This window comes from Strix uralensis, chromosome 1 (genome assembly GCF_047716275.1).
Source record: "Strix uralensis isolate ZFMK-TIS-50842 chromosome 1, bStrUra1, whole genome shotgun sequence".
Lineage (NCBI taxonomy): Eukaryota > Metazoa > Chordata > Aves > Strigiformes > Strigidae > Strix > Strix uralensis.
In genome coordinates this window covers 93,464,838-93,485,255 of record NC_133972.1, presented here as the reverse complement: position 1 = coordinate 93,485,255, position 20,418 = coordinate 93,464,838, and the positions used below count along the sequence as shown (strand labels likewise).

Here is a 20,418-nt window from a genome sequence, read left to right as displayed (position 1 = left end):
AGCTCAGGACACCACAATATTGAATATTGTTCAGATTTACTTCCCCCCTACCTTTTTTCCAATATAAAGGTAGTTACCTCATCACAATTAACCATGCCTTATTTAGTTAATTACTCATGATTATGCCATTACTAGAGAAATTTAAATATTATAGGGATTCTGCTAACTCAGAAAGCTGTTTCTAAAATACCTCTCTAATCAAGCAGCAATTATGTTATTCCCCACTAACACCATAAGCATGTTGACCCAGCTAGTCACATTCTGGCAACCACAAAGAGAAAAAATACATAGCAACAGTGACTACTCCATAGAAACACCAGCTGTGGAACAAAAGGAAAATCCACAGAAACATTTTAAAGGCTCACACTTGATCATTTCACTGCTTTGGGTTCTATCATTTCAGCAAAAAGGCTTCTAGGAAAAAAAAAAAAAACAACAGTTTTGACTGAAACAATAAATATATGTATAAAAATGTTTAAAATAAATTTTTTAAAAGCTTAAAATTGTAAAGGCAGATGATAATAAATTGGGAAACTGGCCAGGGATAGGTTGTCTGAAAGAAACAAAGAGGTACATTTCTGGCTTTCAGTTGAGACTACAAAACAGCAGCAAACACTTCAGGGTGACTAACTACCCAAAAATTAATTTTAGGGAATTTCATAGTAACGATAACATACAGGGGAGTACATTTACAACTGCTAAGTCTCACTTCCACTCTTCTTCCAATAAATTAGAATCAAGATACAAGAATTATTGGTGCAAAGTCATGCTTTGCAATAGAAACCTATAGCTGTTGCAAAAGGCTGTTCTGTTTTCTAGGCTTCTATCCTGATTTGGTTACCTCATTGCTCCACTTGCTTCATCTCTGTTAGTTATCTTCTTCCCTGTTCTCATATCATAAACCTCTACATTCCCCAATCAGCTCATATTCCTTCCTTCTTTCCCTGCTCCCACTTGCTTTGAACTGTACCCTGGACCTTCCATACATCGTCCACTACCTCTTCCATATGCCAACCTTGGCTTTATGCCCTGGTCTTTTATTCTTCTCTTTGCTGACATTCTCAGCTGCTCCCCTCTCAGCTGGTACCTTTGTCCTCCTGCACATGGTCAGGACACCCTGAGACGAAGCCAGACCCCAAGGACTTTTTTCTCACCCTTAAGGAGTCACAAGAAATCATTGCGGATAAAGTGTCTCCAGTCAGCTTATTGGAAAATCAGAGGAAAGCTGAAGATGAAATCACCTGTAAATGCTAATAACAGCCCTGACAACTCTCTGTACTGCACATGTAAACCACAGTTTCATCTGCAACTGTAAAAATTTGGCCAAGATACCAGCAACTGCAAATATAGTATCCTGCATGAAGTATCAAATAAATTTTGCTATCAACTATGGCTTATGTGCCCCATATAAGTGGCACCAGCTTGAAAGAAATATATTTAATTGCTGCATTGCTTTCTCACATAAGAAATCAGAGAATTTCTATCAAGCTTAAGACTTGTTGTGTAGCCTGCATTTACTCAAATAACCACTTTCTACTCAAACAGTCCCCATGTTTTCTGTGGTCAACTGCCCTCAATTTCTGTATTTCCTTACAATCTGTTGGCATCATATGCAGTGCTTCTTAAGGAACTTGTATATCTTCTTTTAAGAAAATACAACTTTCTTGTTGTTAATTGGGGGTTTAGCATATGACATTCAAGACACCATGGCTTAAACCAACACCTTTTTGCTCCTAGCTAGTGTCCATTCCAGATATAACCATTTTCAGAAGTACTGCACTAACTTGGGCTTTACATTTCTTAATGCCACTTTTAATTTTCATTAGAAATAGCTAAAAAATAATTCTACCTTGCATGTTTTCTATAGCTAAATTGCCAGTGTCTTCAAAATTTCCTATCAGCTGGTACAGTAACATAATATGTCCCTCAAAGATAAGCTGAAACTCAGCACTACTACACTGATTTGAAAACCATATAATATATTTTTTTATTGATTCAAATACATATCATTTAATTAGAGACTATCCAAAACAGAGGTTGGGCTTGTTTTTATGTATCACCAGAAAATGCAAGATGCATGCTTACAGACAGCCTCACTGTAAAAATTATCCATTTCAAACATAGTATGATTAAGAACTTTCATTTTCAAAAAACATTTCAACATGTGCTTTTCAAGCACTCATTCAAGAGACAGTCATATCAAGGGTTTTGACATTTTTCCTTTTATTTACATAGCAGCCTTAAAATCAGTCAGAATCCTTTATATTTCTTTTTTTAAGCTGTTACTATATTTCCTTTCTCGTTCTTGTATTGTCAGAAACATGGAATTCTGACACTTTTCTTTAAAAATAAGATTTCAAACTAAACATACTGTATGCAAAACAACAATTTACCCAGAGGTTTTAAAAACCAATATCTTCAAGGAAACCTTTCAGGCTAGTATCTTCAATGCAAGCAGGTTTTTCTTTATTTTATTTTTTTTTTTAATTCAGTTGTTTTCTCCAGAAAGTTCTGTTGCATTCAGAGGTATGCATGATTTTCTGTCTTTTTAATTTTTTTGGGGGGGGGTGGGGGGGGGGGGGGGAATAATGTTAAAAACTAAGTTAACAAACTTTTATTATGCCATGAAAGCAATCTGCAACGTTAATACAGTCCTGCCCTAATTATCTAGCATTACAAAACTCTTTTAAACGTAATTCACAATTCAAAGAAATAGCAGCAGAGGCCTGAACCATGCTCTTAATTCACCTCAGTAAATGCTTCTATGAGTAGAGGTACACTTGGAACACAAAACCCAAGATTTTATTCTACTATTGTCATTTTCCATTATGACTGTTTAGCTGAAGCAGCAAAATAAATTTTAAGACTTCGGGAAGTCAGAACATGTAGCATTTAAGACATAATTTGCATACAAAAGTAATGTTGCACAAAATAAAAAAATCAAGGTTATTAAAAGCAAGTCAAACCTTTACAACTCATTATTGCTACCAGTTTATCTGCAGCGAGTTTTCTCCTTTTCCAAAGCATACCTGCTACAAAGTTACACACATAAGAACAACCCAGAGGTGCCTTTCACGGCACAAAAACCCTGAGGGATGGTGGAAGGCTGCTCCCCTCAAAAAAATAAAATGCATTTTGTATGGGATATCCCTCTGTTCATCATAGTCCTGAAACTAAAGACTGACTGCTTCAGAGAATGCATACAGCAATGAACTGAAGTCATGAGTCCCTTATTAGCTCTAGCCCTGAGTAACTTCGCTAACTTCATATGCCCGGTTTCAGCTACAACTATTCTCTTGCCTGGGTACTCCTGCACCTTTTCTATAATTAATGATATTACCTCTGACACCACAGTGTTTCTATGCATCAAAAAGTGAATGGACATCATGTAGCAATCACACTACACCTGCAATCTGTTGTTCCTGTTTTCCATTTGCCAGCAAAATCGATTTCAGACTTCTACAATAACCCCTAGAACATTTCTTACAATATTAGAAATTATTTTATATGGTGTTCCAAAGTTAACTATGGAAAGATAAAACAACTGCACTGTCACTGCTATTATTCAGGGCACTTGCATCAAAAAATCCCTTTGTTGTGTAATGAACAGTTCCAACACAATTTGAAATCTATCTCGTACAGCAAAACCTTACCTTAGGCCATAAGAAACACTGCATTTAAGAGATCTGCAAACAAGACTGTTAATGATTTTTATCACTAGCACACCTCCTTTGAATCTTATGAAGATTAATTTGAAGAGGTCTGAAGATAGGTACACACTTGATTTACACAGACTGCAGAATCCACTCCTCAATGCAATATGCTACATATAGCTACTTGATCTTATTTGTTAAGTTTAAAGCAGGAAGTGTCCATACACTAACACCAAACCTGAGAAGATAATTAATTTTATCAAAAGCTAACAAAACAAGAAAACATACCTCTTAATAGCACATGTTTCTGAACAAGCAAGCATGCATACAGCCAGTTATGGTGTCTTTCGGGATATTTAAAAGCTATTTTTTGAAAATTATACGGATTTTCTTTTATTCCTGTATTGCTGTGCACACCTAATTTACAAGAATTCCTACAGTTCTTATGAGCTACACTTATGCGCTTATTCAGTTGCTGCATAAGACCTAGAAGATTCCCTCTTTTGTGTTATTGACACTGAAGCTCACGCAATTTTTACATTCTCAACAATTACATCACTGATTTTTCATATTGTGTTGCTTATTTTTAGCATAGATATTATTTTTGTCAAAATAAATAAAATGCTCCTTTTCCCATGTTAAAAAATAACAAGTTTAAATCATTATAAACTTACAAAAACCAGAAACTCCACATGTTTCTTTACTGAATTACCATCAAAGCAATTATTGCATCTATGGTTTCTTCAGTTTCTGGGCAAATGTTCCAGACATGGGAAAGGCAAGAGACAGTTATTCTCTGCCCTATGTACATTAGTCCACTAACAACAAAGCTTATATGATCCATAGCTTTTAAATAGGTCAGTTCTTTCTAACACAGCAGAAGTTAAACATTGCAGTAGTCTTGTAGAGCACTGTCTTCAAAACTGTCTGGTCAAAAGTAAATTTAGAGCCTTAAATACCAGGAATTATCTGAAGGTAATAATAATTAAATTCAGTGCTTTACTTCTTTAGATGATGCATCCTCATGAACATTTGCAGTAGCTTAACCTTAAATAGCAGTTTCACAGACCATATTTAATACTGCACAACCTTACATTTGGCCAACTAATTTTTATTAGTACTCTTTCTTGAGCCTCAGAGGTCATTACTTTTTGCCTTATAGCATCACACATCTCTAACTCAACAAATTTAATCAGACACAGAGGATGAACTTTTCAGTCTCTTCAATAACCCTTTGCTGCTTAGACAGAAGCTGAATCAGTTCCATAAATACAGAAATAAGCTCCACTTTCCACAGACAATTCCCTAAGCCACTTAGCAATTGCTTCTACATGGATACCAAAGCATCCGGTTTAAAAAATAAAGAAAAAAAATGTTTGAGTGTCATATACCAAGTATTTCAAAAATCTTACAAAAACATACTTTCCATATACATATAAATGCTTATATACTGAAATGTATGCAACTATACACCCTGCATGTGAATTATATCAGTTATATTTTATTGCCTATCATGTAGTAGAAGCTGCTTGTTCTTCAGGTGCAAGCTATGGCTAGTGCTACAGGATTTCCAGGTAAAGCTAGTTTTCTGATGATTTTCAGAAAGGCGTTTCTGAACTGTTTGGTTCTGAACTGTTTGAGTGGCAAGGCAAACCTTTGCAAACACCCCTAAGAGTATGCCAAAATGTTAAAAAGGCATTGGGAAATAAAGGCAAAGTTCTGAGGGAGGCTAATCTATCAGATAATGTTTGTCAAAAAATAAAATAAAAACCCACTGTTGAGCCCAGCATTAGCCAGAATGAAGCATGCCAGTGGAAGATGACATCTGAGTGGCTGGCAAGCACAATTGCCTTGAGTGCGAAGGCAGATACTATTGTCTGTGGCAGAAGCTAGCTGAAAGCCAGAGGAAAAAAAAAAAAAAAGAGAGAATTGATCTGTGTCTTTAGAAGAAACCATGGAACCTGATAACACACAGGAAATGGAAGAAAAAGTTATTCATGACGGACTACGCAGCTCATGTCTGAGCAGACAGGGTATTTTGAAAAGTTCATGGAGCGACCACTTTTCTAACTCACAGTCTTTCTCATTTACGGCCTGAAACGCAGCATGCAGTCACTGTTCCTTAGACACACAGATGACACTTTCTATGTATGGAAAGCAGTTTGACTATGAAATAAAACAGAGCTAATGGCATGGAAAGCACAATAACACTGGTTTTCTAGGTTAGGCTAACTTGAACTAAACCAACAGCCTAATATGCTTTAAAAATTCTGCTACATGCATGAAGTTTTAACTGTCACTTCCTTTTTTAATTCTCAGAAAAAAGGTTTTTTTCTAGACTGCTTTACTGACACCTAGTGAGCCTCGGCTTGAACAGCTTCAGGCACATGAGCTCCTAGAAAAAGAGAGGTGGTAACCGAGCGACAGTTCTTTTCATTCCACTTGCACTAAAATATTTTATATGGCCATGATTGTGATTCAACAGAGTGCTGAATCGTATATCAACTCAGAGAATGCTGTAGTATGATAAGATGTAAAAATGTAGAAAGATGGTAAAGAGAAGAAAGGGAAAAGAACAGTGAAAAGAAGTAATGATCAAAGTCCTTCCCTCCCAGCTGAAATACCTTTTACAAGGATGACTGACTCAAAGAAACTTCTCACTGGTTGTAACTTCAATCTTTTCCTTTTAGTGCCTCACATATTTAATGGGCATACATCACTGCCTGTAACTTCCAGTTAATGGCTCCCCTGTTGTCTGTTTTTAATGTAAAATATAAACTACAAGCAACTCCTTATTACTGTCTCAAAATTAATTCCAATCTAATCCTATCATTACAATAGTATCAACATGTCACTTTATCCTTGGCTTAGTTTGGGAGAATAGCAATTTTACATGAGATTCTCAGCTTCACTGAAGTGGCTTAATATTGCCTAGGAAACAGGCATCAGTTAGATGATATGGCTTTTTCTGATGTCAAAGAATTCTGCAACTTCTAATGAACACAAAAGCAACTTAAAAAAAAAAAAAAAAACAACCTCCTGTTTTAAAAATAAATTGAACAACTAAACCTAAGTGCTGATTACCTGTGATAACAATGATGAATAAGATCACATTTTATTTCCCCGAAAAATGGCTCCAAGAGGTCATGATCTTTAGACTTGTATAAAAAAATGGGAGAACACATAGTGCTACCAACTGTCATGAAAGTCTCTTGAGAGCTGCTGGTCAGGAATTCTCAGGTTTCCCTAAAAGAACTTACTAACTGTCTGAAATATGTTAACTAAGTAAAATCTTACAAAATGGACAAATGTCTGGATACTCAAAAACACCTATGCAGAGAGATTTGTGCTGCTCTAAACTTCCAGGGTAACTGAACTTCACTGTTATAAAAGAAGTCACTAAAACAAAGAGTATGTAGTTCTTTGTATCAAAAACATAACAGAAATGCTAAGGATTGCATAGGCTGAATATGACTACAAAACAGTAGAGAATACACAATTCTGTCAGTGAAAGAAATTACCTAGTGCCTACAGGGTAGGCTTTTCTTACAATGATCATGACAGCAGATGTGTTTCTCTTCTCAGACTCCGCTCAAGCTGTCCACGGTGGTACCAAAACAGTCACTGCTACTTTCCTTCCTCGTCAGCCTGTTATCTTGGCTTAGGCACTTCAGCCAGTCAGAACTTAATCCTGCATTTAAATAGGAAGTTCAGTCGCTTTATTTCTTTCTCCAAGGCACAATAACCAAAATAAATATTTCCAGCTAAAGAAGAGTGCATTTAAGACGATAATCCCAGAGCATTTTTAACTCTCACATTCTGGTTGCTGAACCTGAGACTAAAAAGCAGATTATGTCCAAAACACTTATAACTATATGTTTATAATTTGTATTTTATGCATGTAAGATTACCAGTCATCAGTAAAAGATAAAACTGTTCAGATGAAACATCAGCTTTTTATATGGTCTTGTCTTGCAGCTATATTAGGAATAGTATATTTGAGCATTTAGACTCAGATCTTAATCAAATCCTCAATGTTTAAGAAGCTTTTTGAAAGTTGCAATTAATTGTCTATAAGTGTAATACACACTTCATTGCTTAAATACATTTAAGTGTGATTAATTGAACTTTTTGATTTATAGGTCAGACACTACCACATGATATACTTCACCTTTATCCATAACATATTTCAGACTCAAACTCTATTACACAACTCAATAAACAATTACCTTAAGGTTCCTAAGTGATTTTTATGCTGCTAAATTTAAAATAAAATCTCTGCCATCAAAAGGCAAATTAAAACTTTCATTTTGTGATTTTTTTTTCTTTTTATTAAAAGTACTCTTTTACTCTATACACATTTAGTATTTTTATAACTCACTTGGTTTGGCCTGAGCTGCAAATAATTATTATTAGTTAATGAAAAAAGTGGACCATTTAATACGTCATTCACTAAGACGTGTATTAAATGTAACTGATACATCCAAAATTATTACTTCTACTGTTGCCCTTTACAACAATAATTATGGGTTTTAAATACTATAATCAAAGAAATAATATATTCCCACTGAAAAAAAAAAAAAGTGAGAAGAGAAACAGACCAGGCAAGATTATTTTATGAAGCAAGTTCAGGAGCAGAGCTGCTTTTATTTCAAAAGCTTTCAACCCTTAACCTTAACCTTGTTTAGATGAATGGCAGAAACTGCTTTGTTCTCATTTCGATTGTCTTGATCCCTCCTCAGATCTCTCTTATCTCCACTTAATGCAAGGAACAATTTCTTCTTGAGAAAAAGCACAAAGATGGTTTTTATCAACTGTCCCATTGCCATAGCTTGGCTTGTAAAACCCACAAGGTGCAAGACACATTAACATGCACCAAAGACCTGAACTGTCTAAAAATAAAGACATTTGTACCGTTTCTATGCTTTTCACTGTCAGAGCCTTTTACGAATGCCAATAATTTAATCCTTGGAACATACCTGATTTCCATATTCCAAATGCACCTATACTAGAAAAAAAAGAAAACTGGTGTGATTAAATTCACTTAGAACTGCATACAAATTCCAGATGGCCACAGTTCCTCAACATAAACTGTTAAGTGCTGCCACTTTCAGTATAGCCATAGGCACTGTGAATCTACCACGCAATCAAGCCATCAAGACAATTTGGAATGGTAACAGAATTCTCAAAGATTTGATATGATAATTGAAAACACAATATATGCCTGAAACTTTTCTATCTAGTGTGAGAAAAGCAGAATTACACTGTATGAGTATAACATCCAGTGCATTCATAACATATTGCCAATTTTCATTACAGTGCAGCCAACCGGCAATGTCTTAACCAGACTAAAGAGGCAGGCACATGGCCTCTTCATACAGAATATATTTTTGATTCATTTGAATAAATGCTTCTGGTAAAAGAACAACAATACAAAAACTGGAATAGCAAGCCAGTTACCTGGGCATGTATTTAAAATATGTGCTTTTGTAACCCATGCATATTTAAGAACCAAAAGTATGCCAACTCTTGCAAAAGAAATCTACCATAAATAAATCTCGAGATACTGAGGAGAGTCCAGCGAAGGGCCACAAGGATGATGAAGGGACTGGAGCATCTCTCCCATAAGGTAAGTCTGAGAGCTGGGACTGTTCAGCCTGGAGAAGAGAAGGCTGAGGGATGATATTATCAATATATAAATACCTGAAGGGAGGGTGCAAAGAGGAAGGAGCCAGGCTCTTTTCAGCGGTGCCCAGTGACAGGCTCAGAGGCAATGGGCACAAATTGAAACACAGGAGGTTGCCTCTGAACATTAGGAAACACTTTTTTACTGTGAGGGTGACCAAGCACTGGCACAGGTTGTCCAGAGCAGTTGTGGAGTCTCCATCCTTAGAGATATCCATAAGCCATCGGGACACAGTCCTCAGCAGCCTGCTCTAGGTGACCCTGCTTGAGCAGAGAATTGGACCACATGACCTCCAGAGGTTCGTTTCAACTTCAACCATTCTGTGATACCACAACTAACACCCCTAGTAACAAGTTATAGACCTAGAGAGCATTTTCCTTAAAATAAAACCAATTCAATAAATAGAATGTATAATAAAATATAGAGGTGATTCTAATGTACCCCAATTTTTTCACATGGCCATCCCCTTCCCCTTTTCCCCCAACTTTTCTCTTCTTCTCAAACACAAGAACTCATTCAACACATGACCCAAAAGAGCATCCTATTCATGAAGAGATATTCTGAGATCTCTGAGTGTACAAGACTTCATACACCAAACACATGGCTTGGATATTTCCAAGGCCTGGTTTTCTATCTGGTCATTTTAGTACAATAGAGACCAGAAACCACTGCTCATACAGCAAAAACAACTAGCTCCTGTAGCATTACTATTACCTTTATTTTAAAGGATAAAAAAGGAGGAGACTCATTCAAACCTGCCTAAAGAAAGCTCAACTCAGTATTAAATTTCTCACTCAGTATGTAGGGATCAAGCATAATTTTTACTGTGCTGACATACAGTGTAACACTAACGCAAATTGATCAAATTTTTGCAATCCAGAGATCACCAACCATCATTTTTCTTCACAAGGATTTCACTTCCATTATGTTCTATCATACCTCCTTCTATTGTGAAATTTCTCCTGTTATGCATAGATCATGTATGTCTTAATTGGCTTTTCACTTTATCCAAATAACAAACATACTGAACTTCAAACATAACTCACCTGAGACGTCTTGCTTTGGAAGAATAAAGAACAGCATTATTTGCCCTTGGAAAATAAGGATTATTATACAGAATTTGGAGACCAAAATGCAAAAAGGAAAACATACTTCAAGTGTTCAGTGATTTTTTTTTTCTTTATGAAAGTTGTTTCTTTGTTGGCTTTTTTCCAGAATAACATATCTTCTAAATGTTTAAAATGAAAACTGAACATGTAACTATGCTATGATATATATTTTTGAGCTTTATTATTCCACAAGGTAGTGACAAGAAGAAATGCAAAGCAACTTATTTTATGGGCAAAATTAACTAAATATTTTTATTTGAAGGCACAAAGTCATTTGAGCTTTGATTGCAATAATTATTATTTTTTCTCACCTGCACATTTTATGCAAAACATTTTAATTGAAGCAATATTGATATATACAAGTTATAGAATCATAGAATAGTTTGGGTTGGAAGGGACGGACAACTAGTCCAACCCTCCTGCAATGATCAGGGACATCTTCAACTAAATCAGGTTGCTCAGAGCCCTGTCCAATCTGACCCCGAATGTTTCCAGGGATGGGGCACCTACCACCTCTCTGCGTTACACCACTCTCATTGTAAAAGATTTCTTCCTTATATCCAGTCTGAATCAACCCTCTTTTAGTTTAAAACCATTACTCCTTGTCCTGTCGCAACAGGTCCTACTAAAATGTTTGTCCCCATCTTTCTTATAAGCCCCCTTGAAGTATTGAAAGTTAATACAAAGGAATTGATTTTCAAAAATGACGACTCAGAAAAGGGAGATGTGTTGAACACATCTTATTTCACAATGCATTTCTAGACTTTCTTAGCACACATACTTTTGTCACAATCTTACACAGTGCTCATGGGCTTCATCATCAGTCAACACTTACTTTCCAAGTACATACTGATCAGTTCAGAAAAGAAACTGAAAGGTAAGGTAAACCACTTATAGTACCCTTCTTAAATTAATCTGCTATTACTTTGCTGGAATCGCAGTTTACTCAGAGCAAGCAAGGTAGATAGGAACTAATTGAACTTAAATAAATTGAGGAAAGCATCATGTGACATATGATACAGTAAGGACAGTTAACAGGAAGAGATATTCCAGATTATGTTTTTCTCAAAAAAAACCCACCTTTTATACTCAAGTTATCTAAGTTGGTGGGGCAGGAGCTATATATATTGACTGCCATTCTTGTGGCTGTTTAACAGAGAAACTGAAAACTTTCATTTATTTGCAGGCAATTCATGTAAAAACAGTGTCTTAACAAGTTACACTGCCTTCTGTTAAACCACGTTAAGCTCTTTTCACAGAAGGTTACAGTTTCCTAACTTCTTTTTTTTGTGTAGTTTTTCTTGTTCTAAGATAGCACCTTTGAAAAAAAAATCATGTTTTTACATCAGCAAACATCTGTTGTTTTTCTTGCCAAAGTAGGATATCTCATACCCTCTGACAGCAAAAACTAAAATAACTACTTCAATTCTCACAGTGATTGCAACGCAAATAACAGCTTCACTGAAAAGTTAAAGGGCAGTATCCATTTCAAATAATAGCTCTAACTGAAAAAAATTTTAACCATGTTGTTCTTCCCACTCTTTCTTTTCTTTCTTTCTTGTGTTGGTTCAATAGTTCTTCTTTGGTTTGGATATTTGTTTAAAAGCTTTAATATGCAAGTAAATACCAAGAAATTTCTATTTCTGTGTGCAGTCTTCACAGGCAAATTAAGACTGGTAACATGTATTCACTGTTTAGTTTTAAAAGTCCATATATTCATTTTCCTTTTTCTATATTAATATACAGACACACATAATACCTTATTACTTACACTGGATGTTTTAACTTTATTATAAGAACAAAAGGCATAGAAAAAGGTAGTATAGTAGTTGGAAAACTTTGAGGGAAAGCTGCCAGAAGCTCCAGTAAATGGTACATCTTTGGATCCATAAACATGTCAAGAACTGTATTTTTTCTTCATCTGTTTAACTGACCTTTAATTTTACATAACCGATAAACAACTTGTCTCATATGAATCCACCACTGCAGCATTGGGTTTTTAAGCCTTGTATATGTTCTAAAAGCCTTCAGATATTTTTATACACCTATAATGCTTATGCAATGTAAACATGATGGTTAAAAATTAAAATGCTGCATATGAGCACTAGTTAAACTCTATTTCAAGATTCATTAGGAAGCCAATATGTATGTCCAGCTCCAGGTAATTAGAACAGGATAACTGTCCAAGCAAGAAATGAAAAAAACCCCAACATAGAGAAAAATTGAACTTTCTTCAATATTGATTTCATTATCAAAAGAATTTAATGAAGGATAGTTCAGAATGACAAATACTTTCTCTATAATCCAGTTTGCACATATACCATAACAATCTACTTCTGATTAAAAAAATCCTTTTCAATGATGACAACTATACTTACTGTTAATTTGGAACTGTACTACCCACTGTGATAAAAACTTAGGTTTTTCTTCTTCCTTATAATCTCTGAAAGTGGAACAAACCCCAATACTGAGAACAAAAAGCTCAATGTGAGTGACCTATGATCTAAAAAGTATGAATGTAGGCACAGAGCTCAGGCAAAAAAGTATTTCTTCTTTCCAAGAGAATCGAAGACCTTTCCATGTAGTATAGACTACACAGCATAACATGTATTTGAAAGACTAAGTTGCTTATTTTAAAATACTTACAAAATTTATGAAGCATTTCCAAGGATTCTGATGAAGCTTTAATATCTCCACCTTATTCAGAAAGTTATTTTACCATTAATTTCTAAGAGAAATTAGTATAACATTTGTTCTTAAATATTCTCCAAAATACATGTATTTATCACGACAAATACCAGAAAGAAAAGAAGGAAATACCTTCTGTAATCCTGCATTTTTCCAGACCCCCAAATTTATAGTGCTGCATGCTTAAAAACAGCACAATTGATGTCTGTGAATAGTTTTTCTCAAGAAATCTATTCAGTACCAATAGCAGAGCCAAATGCAGAGAAAGTACATCCAGTTCTATATTATGTCAGGGCTGGTTATTTTATTGATATTCCTTTCCACAGAAACATTTTATTACCCACTTCTGCTATGAAGATGAAAAAGAAACAGTTCATTTTTTCACCTGTTTGAAGCCATATGTCAAGGAGCAGCAAGGGCAGGCTGCTTGGAAAGAAAAGTAGAGCTGGGAGCCAAGAGTCACAGCAGGATGGGCAGGACAAGGTGCTCTCTGACAAGGGCACAGTCCCACAGCACCTGAACAAAAAAGTAGAGCAGGTCCGTGACAGCAGCCAGGGGCAGCTAACATATCAGTGACTGCCAGATGAGGCTGTATAACCAGGCAGATCTGAGGTCATGCCAGAAAGTTGAGTCAGCAAGGCAGGGCCTGATCTGATAAGGGTAACCAGAGTCTGACACAGATCACTGATTGCCAGGCAAGTCCATATTACCAAGGCAGGTCCAATTCTAGCTGCATCAAGTTGTCCCCCAGCCCAGGCAGTGAAATCCCTGGGAGAGCAGGGTGATGCACTCTGGCTCCTAACACAATAATGCATTTCAAAAGAGCTTTTCATTGAACCTTCCCATGCCTCATCACACCTCTCATTCCTGATGGTGGTTTTGCAGACACCTAAAGTGCTAATGCCAAACCTCTTAAGAAACAGAGCTAACAGAAGAGAAATAATAGTGCCTGCCAACTTCAATTGCTTCATTGATCTAACAGTCTTTGGCATAACTGGAATCACCAGTGTGTATTTATTTGGGGAACTACCTTTTCCCCATCACCCTCATAGAAAATCACATTGAAAAAAATGTGCACAGTTCACTCATTGAGGATTACTGTGAGGTTTGACATCTCCACTGTGTCTACAGCAATAATGGTACAACAAATCCACTATTTGAAAGGTGGCATTTGAAGTGTATGTGGCTTAAAAATTCTCAGTGTGAATGACTTGCACAAGGACAAAGTACGTGCACCTCCTTCAGAGAGGAACGTCTTGGTGAAAGACTCAAGTCCACAACAACTTTCAACTCCAGTGAGCATCTGGACAATCTCCTGAAAGTCTGAGCATCATGCTCCAAGGTCCAGTAAAGAACAATTTAACCCTCCCATCTTATATTTATTTATTTCCATGTCTAAACCAAAAACATTTCATAAAAGGAGATTTTCATACATTTAATGTGTTTCACTGTGAGTTATTTAAAAGGAAAAATTAAAAAAAAGAATAATTCCAAGATGGAAAGACACTGGAAAGACTTCTACAAATAGAGTTTCAAACAGAATCAATGTTCCACCTAGGTTTCATAAGTGGTTTGACTGTAGAAATGAATGCTGAAGTCTCCACTAAAATACAAAGACAATTATTTTGTTTTCTAATAAAATTTATTTCTTTAAATATTAGCTTTATTCGAGAGATATATTTAGCAAGTTTATTTAATCAACTAATTCATGCACCATTCAAATTCCATGTATTGATTTGACAATGGAGATGGAAAAGAGTTTCTCCCTTGCAGCATTTATGTATGACAGACGCACCAGGAATACTGGCTTTCTGTTTCTTCTTCTTCTGCAGCACCTGTTATTGTGAATGACCACTAAGAGACATGACCTATTGGACTCAGCAACAAAGATACACTGGCTTTTTGATGACTGAATAAGTGTGCTTGATGTGTGAAGTCAGTAGTGTTCAACTAAATGGAGCTGCTAACATTTCTCTCTTAAGATGGATTCCTATGTGAAAAGTTTCCCATCTAGGTAAGACACCAAAAAGGCTGCAGCACATAAGCAAAAAAGGAGAAAGGGAAGAAAAAAACCAACAACAACAAACAATTAAAACAATATATAAAATCACAACATTGCAAAATTAAAGCAGAAGAAAAGCTAAAATTGATGTCATAAAATTAATAACCTTGATGAAGACTGACTCAAATCTGGTGTACTATCACATAAAAAATATCCAAGCACTTTTATGGAACTATTTTCTTCCTATCCATTACATATTTATAAGTCATGAACCAAATATTATGGAATTCTGGCAGCTGTCAAATGCTTGTTTTCCTATGTAACACAACGAAGTTGTTCTCCAAGTGGCAAAACTGGTGTGACATTTTTCCAGTCTCACCTTCCTTATTTAGACAGCAAGCAAACTAGAAATTATTAGCTAGGAAATAAATCTTGGAACATCATCTTGAGGGATATTAACTAATATGAACGAACAACTGGGCTTAGCTTTCCACACATAACACACACACAAAAAAAAAAGCATTGCATTTAACGTCTTGAAGGTAAGCCCTGATACAAGCATATTTACCACTGAAAAGTAACAATGTTCAAGTCAATTAATCTTTATTCAAAGTAAAATTAAGCAGAAAAATAGTAAGATAGGAACACTGAGTATTTGTCAAGACATCAAAGGTAGTACTTCAATCTATTTACCAAACAATATCAATCTAAGATTTATCATTTATAAGCCTATTGTAGAGGTTTACTGAGAAAAGTTTTTTAAAAATACCATAATGGAGTCTATGCCTTAGAAAATATATTTTTAGAAGTGATCCATTGTATAGCTAACTACATATTGATGTTTACATTTAAAAACAGAAAATAACTCTTAGAAACCTTTTTTTTAACATTACTTGACATCACACAGAAGTGCTACCCCACGCAGTACCCAGTGCTCTGGAGGCTGAAGAGTTTTAAGATCCACAGCAGCAATGTAATTCATATCTGTTCGAATGGTCTTTTTGTAGACTGGACATGAATACAGACGTGGATCTTTTGAAGCTGACAAGACAAAAGAGACATAAAAACCAATGAAACTAGGTTGAAAAAACAGGGCCCTTAGGGACTGGACATAAGGCAAATGTAAAATCGAATCGAAGTTCAATAGCACACAGCTCTCCATCACCACTAAAGAAAACTCTTACTTGATTCTCACCCTGTTCGCTACTGTGTTATTGTTGAAAGACACATATGGCTTGAAATTCCTGTAGGTTTAAGATTTAACAACACCACCTAGGAAATGGACATACCAAGAAATGTAAATGGCTACTCTAGCAAGATTAGAGTTATTATTACTTCAATCTGCCCACTGAACATTATTTCTTATCAATATATTATTAATACGTCAAAATAAAAAATGCCTTATTTTGAAATGCATTTAGTATTTCAGAGTATAAATTGTCAACAACTTCACTGCAGAATTAGAACAGCAGTTTAGTCATGCTTAATACTTCAGTGTTCATTATTTAGCATCTTGGCTGCTGTCACAGTGATCATGCCTCTTACAAAAGACCAGCTACACAAAAATTGCATGTAAGCAGTCTTTGCTTTTGGAGGTGGAATGATTTTCAACAGAAGTTTCCAATTTTACATTCGACAGTGGATAGCCCTATCCTATTTTACATCCCTATTCAACAACATTTCCTATTTTATATGCAAAAATCCCCCACATTAACCTAAATTATTTATTTTCACAAAATAGCACTGTCCTTCTGCCCTGTAAGTTTCCTTTCCATTCTCACAGTCCTTTTCTGCCTCAAAGATAAAACACCTACCATCTCACTCCACCTCTTGCTTGCTTTGGTTAGCTCAAAAATAGCCTCCTCCAGAAAAAAAAAAAAATATAAATATACATGTTACATATATAATGTTATCTATAAATATGTCATATAGGATATACATTTTTTAATATCTATATATATAGTATACATACATAAGTTTTTTATATATATAAATTACATTGGGTTTTGGGATGTGGGAAAGAGGTTATCTGAGTTTAGGTTATGGAGGTTACAGCGTTTATGTATATAAATATTGATCTGCTCAATCTAGGACACATATTGTCAATGGAAGACTGAATGCAAGCATGTTTGTCTGAGGAAGCAGATAACAGCTCATCTGTAATGGGTTTAAGAAGTTAACACCGTTAACACCAGAAGGTAGAGACACATCTAAATATTAGGAAAAAAGTATCTATTATCAATTATTAAGGAAGGTTGAAAGCTCATTTTATAGGCAAGACTGGGAAGGCTCCTTTACAATACAGTTACTTACTGTTATTCTCTGCATATATCCTTATAACCGGCATCATCTCGAAGAGCACCTTGGGCTTAGATTCAGTCAGTCTCATGTTTCTTCTGTCCCAACCAGCTCCTTCCAAATACAGCCCATATACATAGACACCTTCCAAAGGAGGGCTTGTGATATCATCCTTCATCCATTTAGTGACCTCATTGCACAGCACTACACTGTCAAGAGCCCATCCTTTGTTAGCCCTTGTTATTTCCTGCTCAAAATAGACAAAAAATTTTAACACGTGCACAGAGCCATTTTTTGCAAGCATTTATTAGAAACATATATGTATGGTCACAACTTATCCTCTTTGATACAAAAGAAAATAACTTTTTATGATATCCATGTTTACAGCAGTTTGACTTCTAACCTAGTGATGGCATGGTAGTAAGAGAAAGCTTTCAGTACTTTATCCACTGTATTTGATTTTCAGTCTTTCTATTATATACAAAATCTTAAGACCATATCAAGTAACACAACCACTGAATGCCAGTGGTAACTGGCTCTTGTGAATATGAAAATTTCACAGCTTACATGAGATAAGAAAACATTAACTGCATGTGCTAAGTAAAACAGTTCCAATAACAAAAGCAAAATGCATAATTTGGTGCATATTTTCTAGGGTTACCTTCCTTTTCCCGTACCTATACCCTTCATTAACTGTATTCTTAACAATGAGTTAGAGCTCACTCAGCTTTAAAGTTACATAAAGAGACTGCAAAAAACCAGAATACTTGAAGACAAACATGCTTAAGGTTCAAGATCTATTTCAAATTTAGCCAGTTAGTTAGTGCACTGGACAACACCCTTTTTTCTTGCCCAGTCCCTTACTATCCCATGTCATTAAGTTATGCCAGACCTAAGTTTTATCCCAGTCTTGTAAAAGTTTTCCAAGATCTCTGTTTGAAGTAATTGGAATCAATGATTGTCCCGTACTGCAATTAATTAACTGCTTTAAAAGACCAGAAGGGTTTAGTTCAATGATCATTCTGAATGTTCACCTTTTTCACTTCTATCTGTTCCACCACACAGCAAAACTCAGAAAGTCGCTTTGGTTTTTACTTGGGACATTAGGTTGTTATGTACCCACATTTGTTTTTTAGGGAATTAAAAAGTTCTGTAGATTCCAACTGTTTCAGATCCTGCTACTAAACCCTTTCCACAAGCTTGGGTCCAAAGGCAATCCCAGTTTAGGACTGTTTACTCAAAAGAAATATCTTGTTATATAACTCCAAGGCTACATGCCTGCAATTGTAGTAGAAGTAGGTTACCAATTAGAACTTCAGTTTGACAGCCAAAGATTACACTACCCAGACCCCAGAGTAAGAGGGGATAATTTACTTCTCTGCAAATCTTCCTTCTCTCCTCCAAAAGTTAGGTTTATTCTGAGGCCCCACTGGATTCCCACCTGAGTATTCTTTCCCAGTTTTACAGATTCCAGACAATTATCATCTCCAGTGTGTCCCTTTATGCCAACCAACATGGGTGTTTATTGCCTCTTTTTAAAGTAAAAAGTAGCTCACATGTCAAATGCAACTAGCATGCTGAACAACCAACACAATCATCAAGGCGACAGGTACGTACATTAACAAATACATCAAACTTCATGCTTAGCACAGGTTAATAAAGGAAATTCACACTTCATGAAGAGAGACTGAATCAGAGAGACTGAAGAAGTGTAATTTACGACTAATTCTGAGCAGCTGTTCTGGCAAGCCTCCAGCCAGGTAAGTACTGAACACAGACCAAAAGGGAGGGAAAAAGGGAAAAATCAATTCATGGGCTTAACACCTCTTCCCAGGAATATTTAAATGCTAACATTATTTCTCCAGCCTACCTTAATAATGTTGTAAGGTAGCCCCTACATACATGGGGCTTGGTCAAATTAGGAAATATATTTTAACACAGTAGTTGTTGATATACTGAAAAAGTATGTGCAGAGGAAAAACACTTCAGTCAGGAAATGTTAGACAGATATGCAGTCACATATCCTCCTTGCTGACATGATGGAGCCATGTGTATAACTCAGCCTTATCACACAATATATATTTTTAAAAAGAAGTATATCAAAGAATAAGCAGAGTGAGACTTTAAACACTATTTACCTGCCTCATTGCAGTTAAAAATCCTTGAGGATTAAAAAAACCCGTCATCCAGAAGCAGTTTGGTCGGCTTTCAAAAATCCAGTTGTAAAACTGGTGATTTCTTTCTAGAAGCTCAGTAAACCAGAAACCAAGTGTACTGGAAGCCCAAGATGCCTAAAATAGTAAACAGCATGTTCAGTTTTTAATTTCATTCAACAGTTTTAAAACATCATATTTGTGTCAATAAAAGGTACTACCTCACAAGGCAGTAAACAACATATTAGAACATTTCAAGTTCATTTTTCACGTCTTAACTTTTAACCCAATAGATAAACATTGCATCCCACTGACACCTGACGCAAATTCTTGCTCTGTTCAAATTCATGCCTACTATTCCTTTTAGACATGCTTAATGCTCCCTGTGGTAACTGCCCATTTATGAAGTCTTTGCAAAATTAGATAACTGTGTAAACTAGGAAGAAATACTGTATACATGGTTTTTCTAAAGCCAAGGTCAATGTATTGAGATAACAGGATTTCTGCCAAAATTATTCTGCTCTGAAAAAAGCTAAGGAAAATTGAACTTGGACTACATGAAGATTTATGCCGATTTTTCACTTCGAATAGTTGTATCATACCTGTGCTGTGAGGCATCTGCTTTGGTCTAGGTTTTGTACCATGAAAACACTTTGTCAATAAAAACAAAACAAGCAAACACCAAAAAAACTTTCCCCCATTTTCTTTCCATCAGTTGTCATTAACAGCTCTAGTTGTCCCTGAAAACAACTTATATGGGGAGAAGGATTGTTTAGCCTGGAGAAGAGAAGGCGCAGAAAAGTTATTATCAGTGTTTATACCTCATGTG

At 35.7% G+C, this 20,418-nt stretch overlaps 1 protein-coding gene across 9 annotated transcripts in view; it reads right to left on the bottom strand.

Moving 5' to 3' along the window:
• Positions 1-15,724: 15,724 nt before the first annotated feature.
• DNAH5 (dynein axonemal heavy chain 5) overlaps positions 15,725-20,418 on the bottom strand; it is a 157,876-nt gene continuing 153,182 nt past the window's right edge. For all 9 annotated transcript variants that reach the window (XM_074874237.1, XM_074874248.1, XM_074874219.1 and 6 more), the window contains 3 exons: positions 19,575-19,727; positions 17,452-17,683; positions 15,725-16,179 (listed from right to left, as the gene is read on the bottom strand). In XM_074874237.1, coding sequence (XP_074730338.1) covers positions 16,028-16,179; positions 17,452-17,683; positions 19,575-19,727 — 537 coding nt within the window. In that variant the 3' untranslated portion in view covers positions 15,725-16,027. The remainder of the gene's footprint in view (positions 16,180-17,451; positions 17,684-19,574; positions 19,728-20,418) is intronic.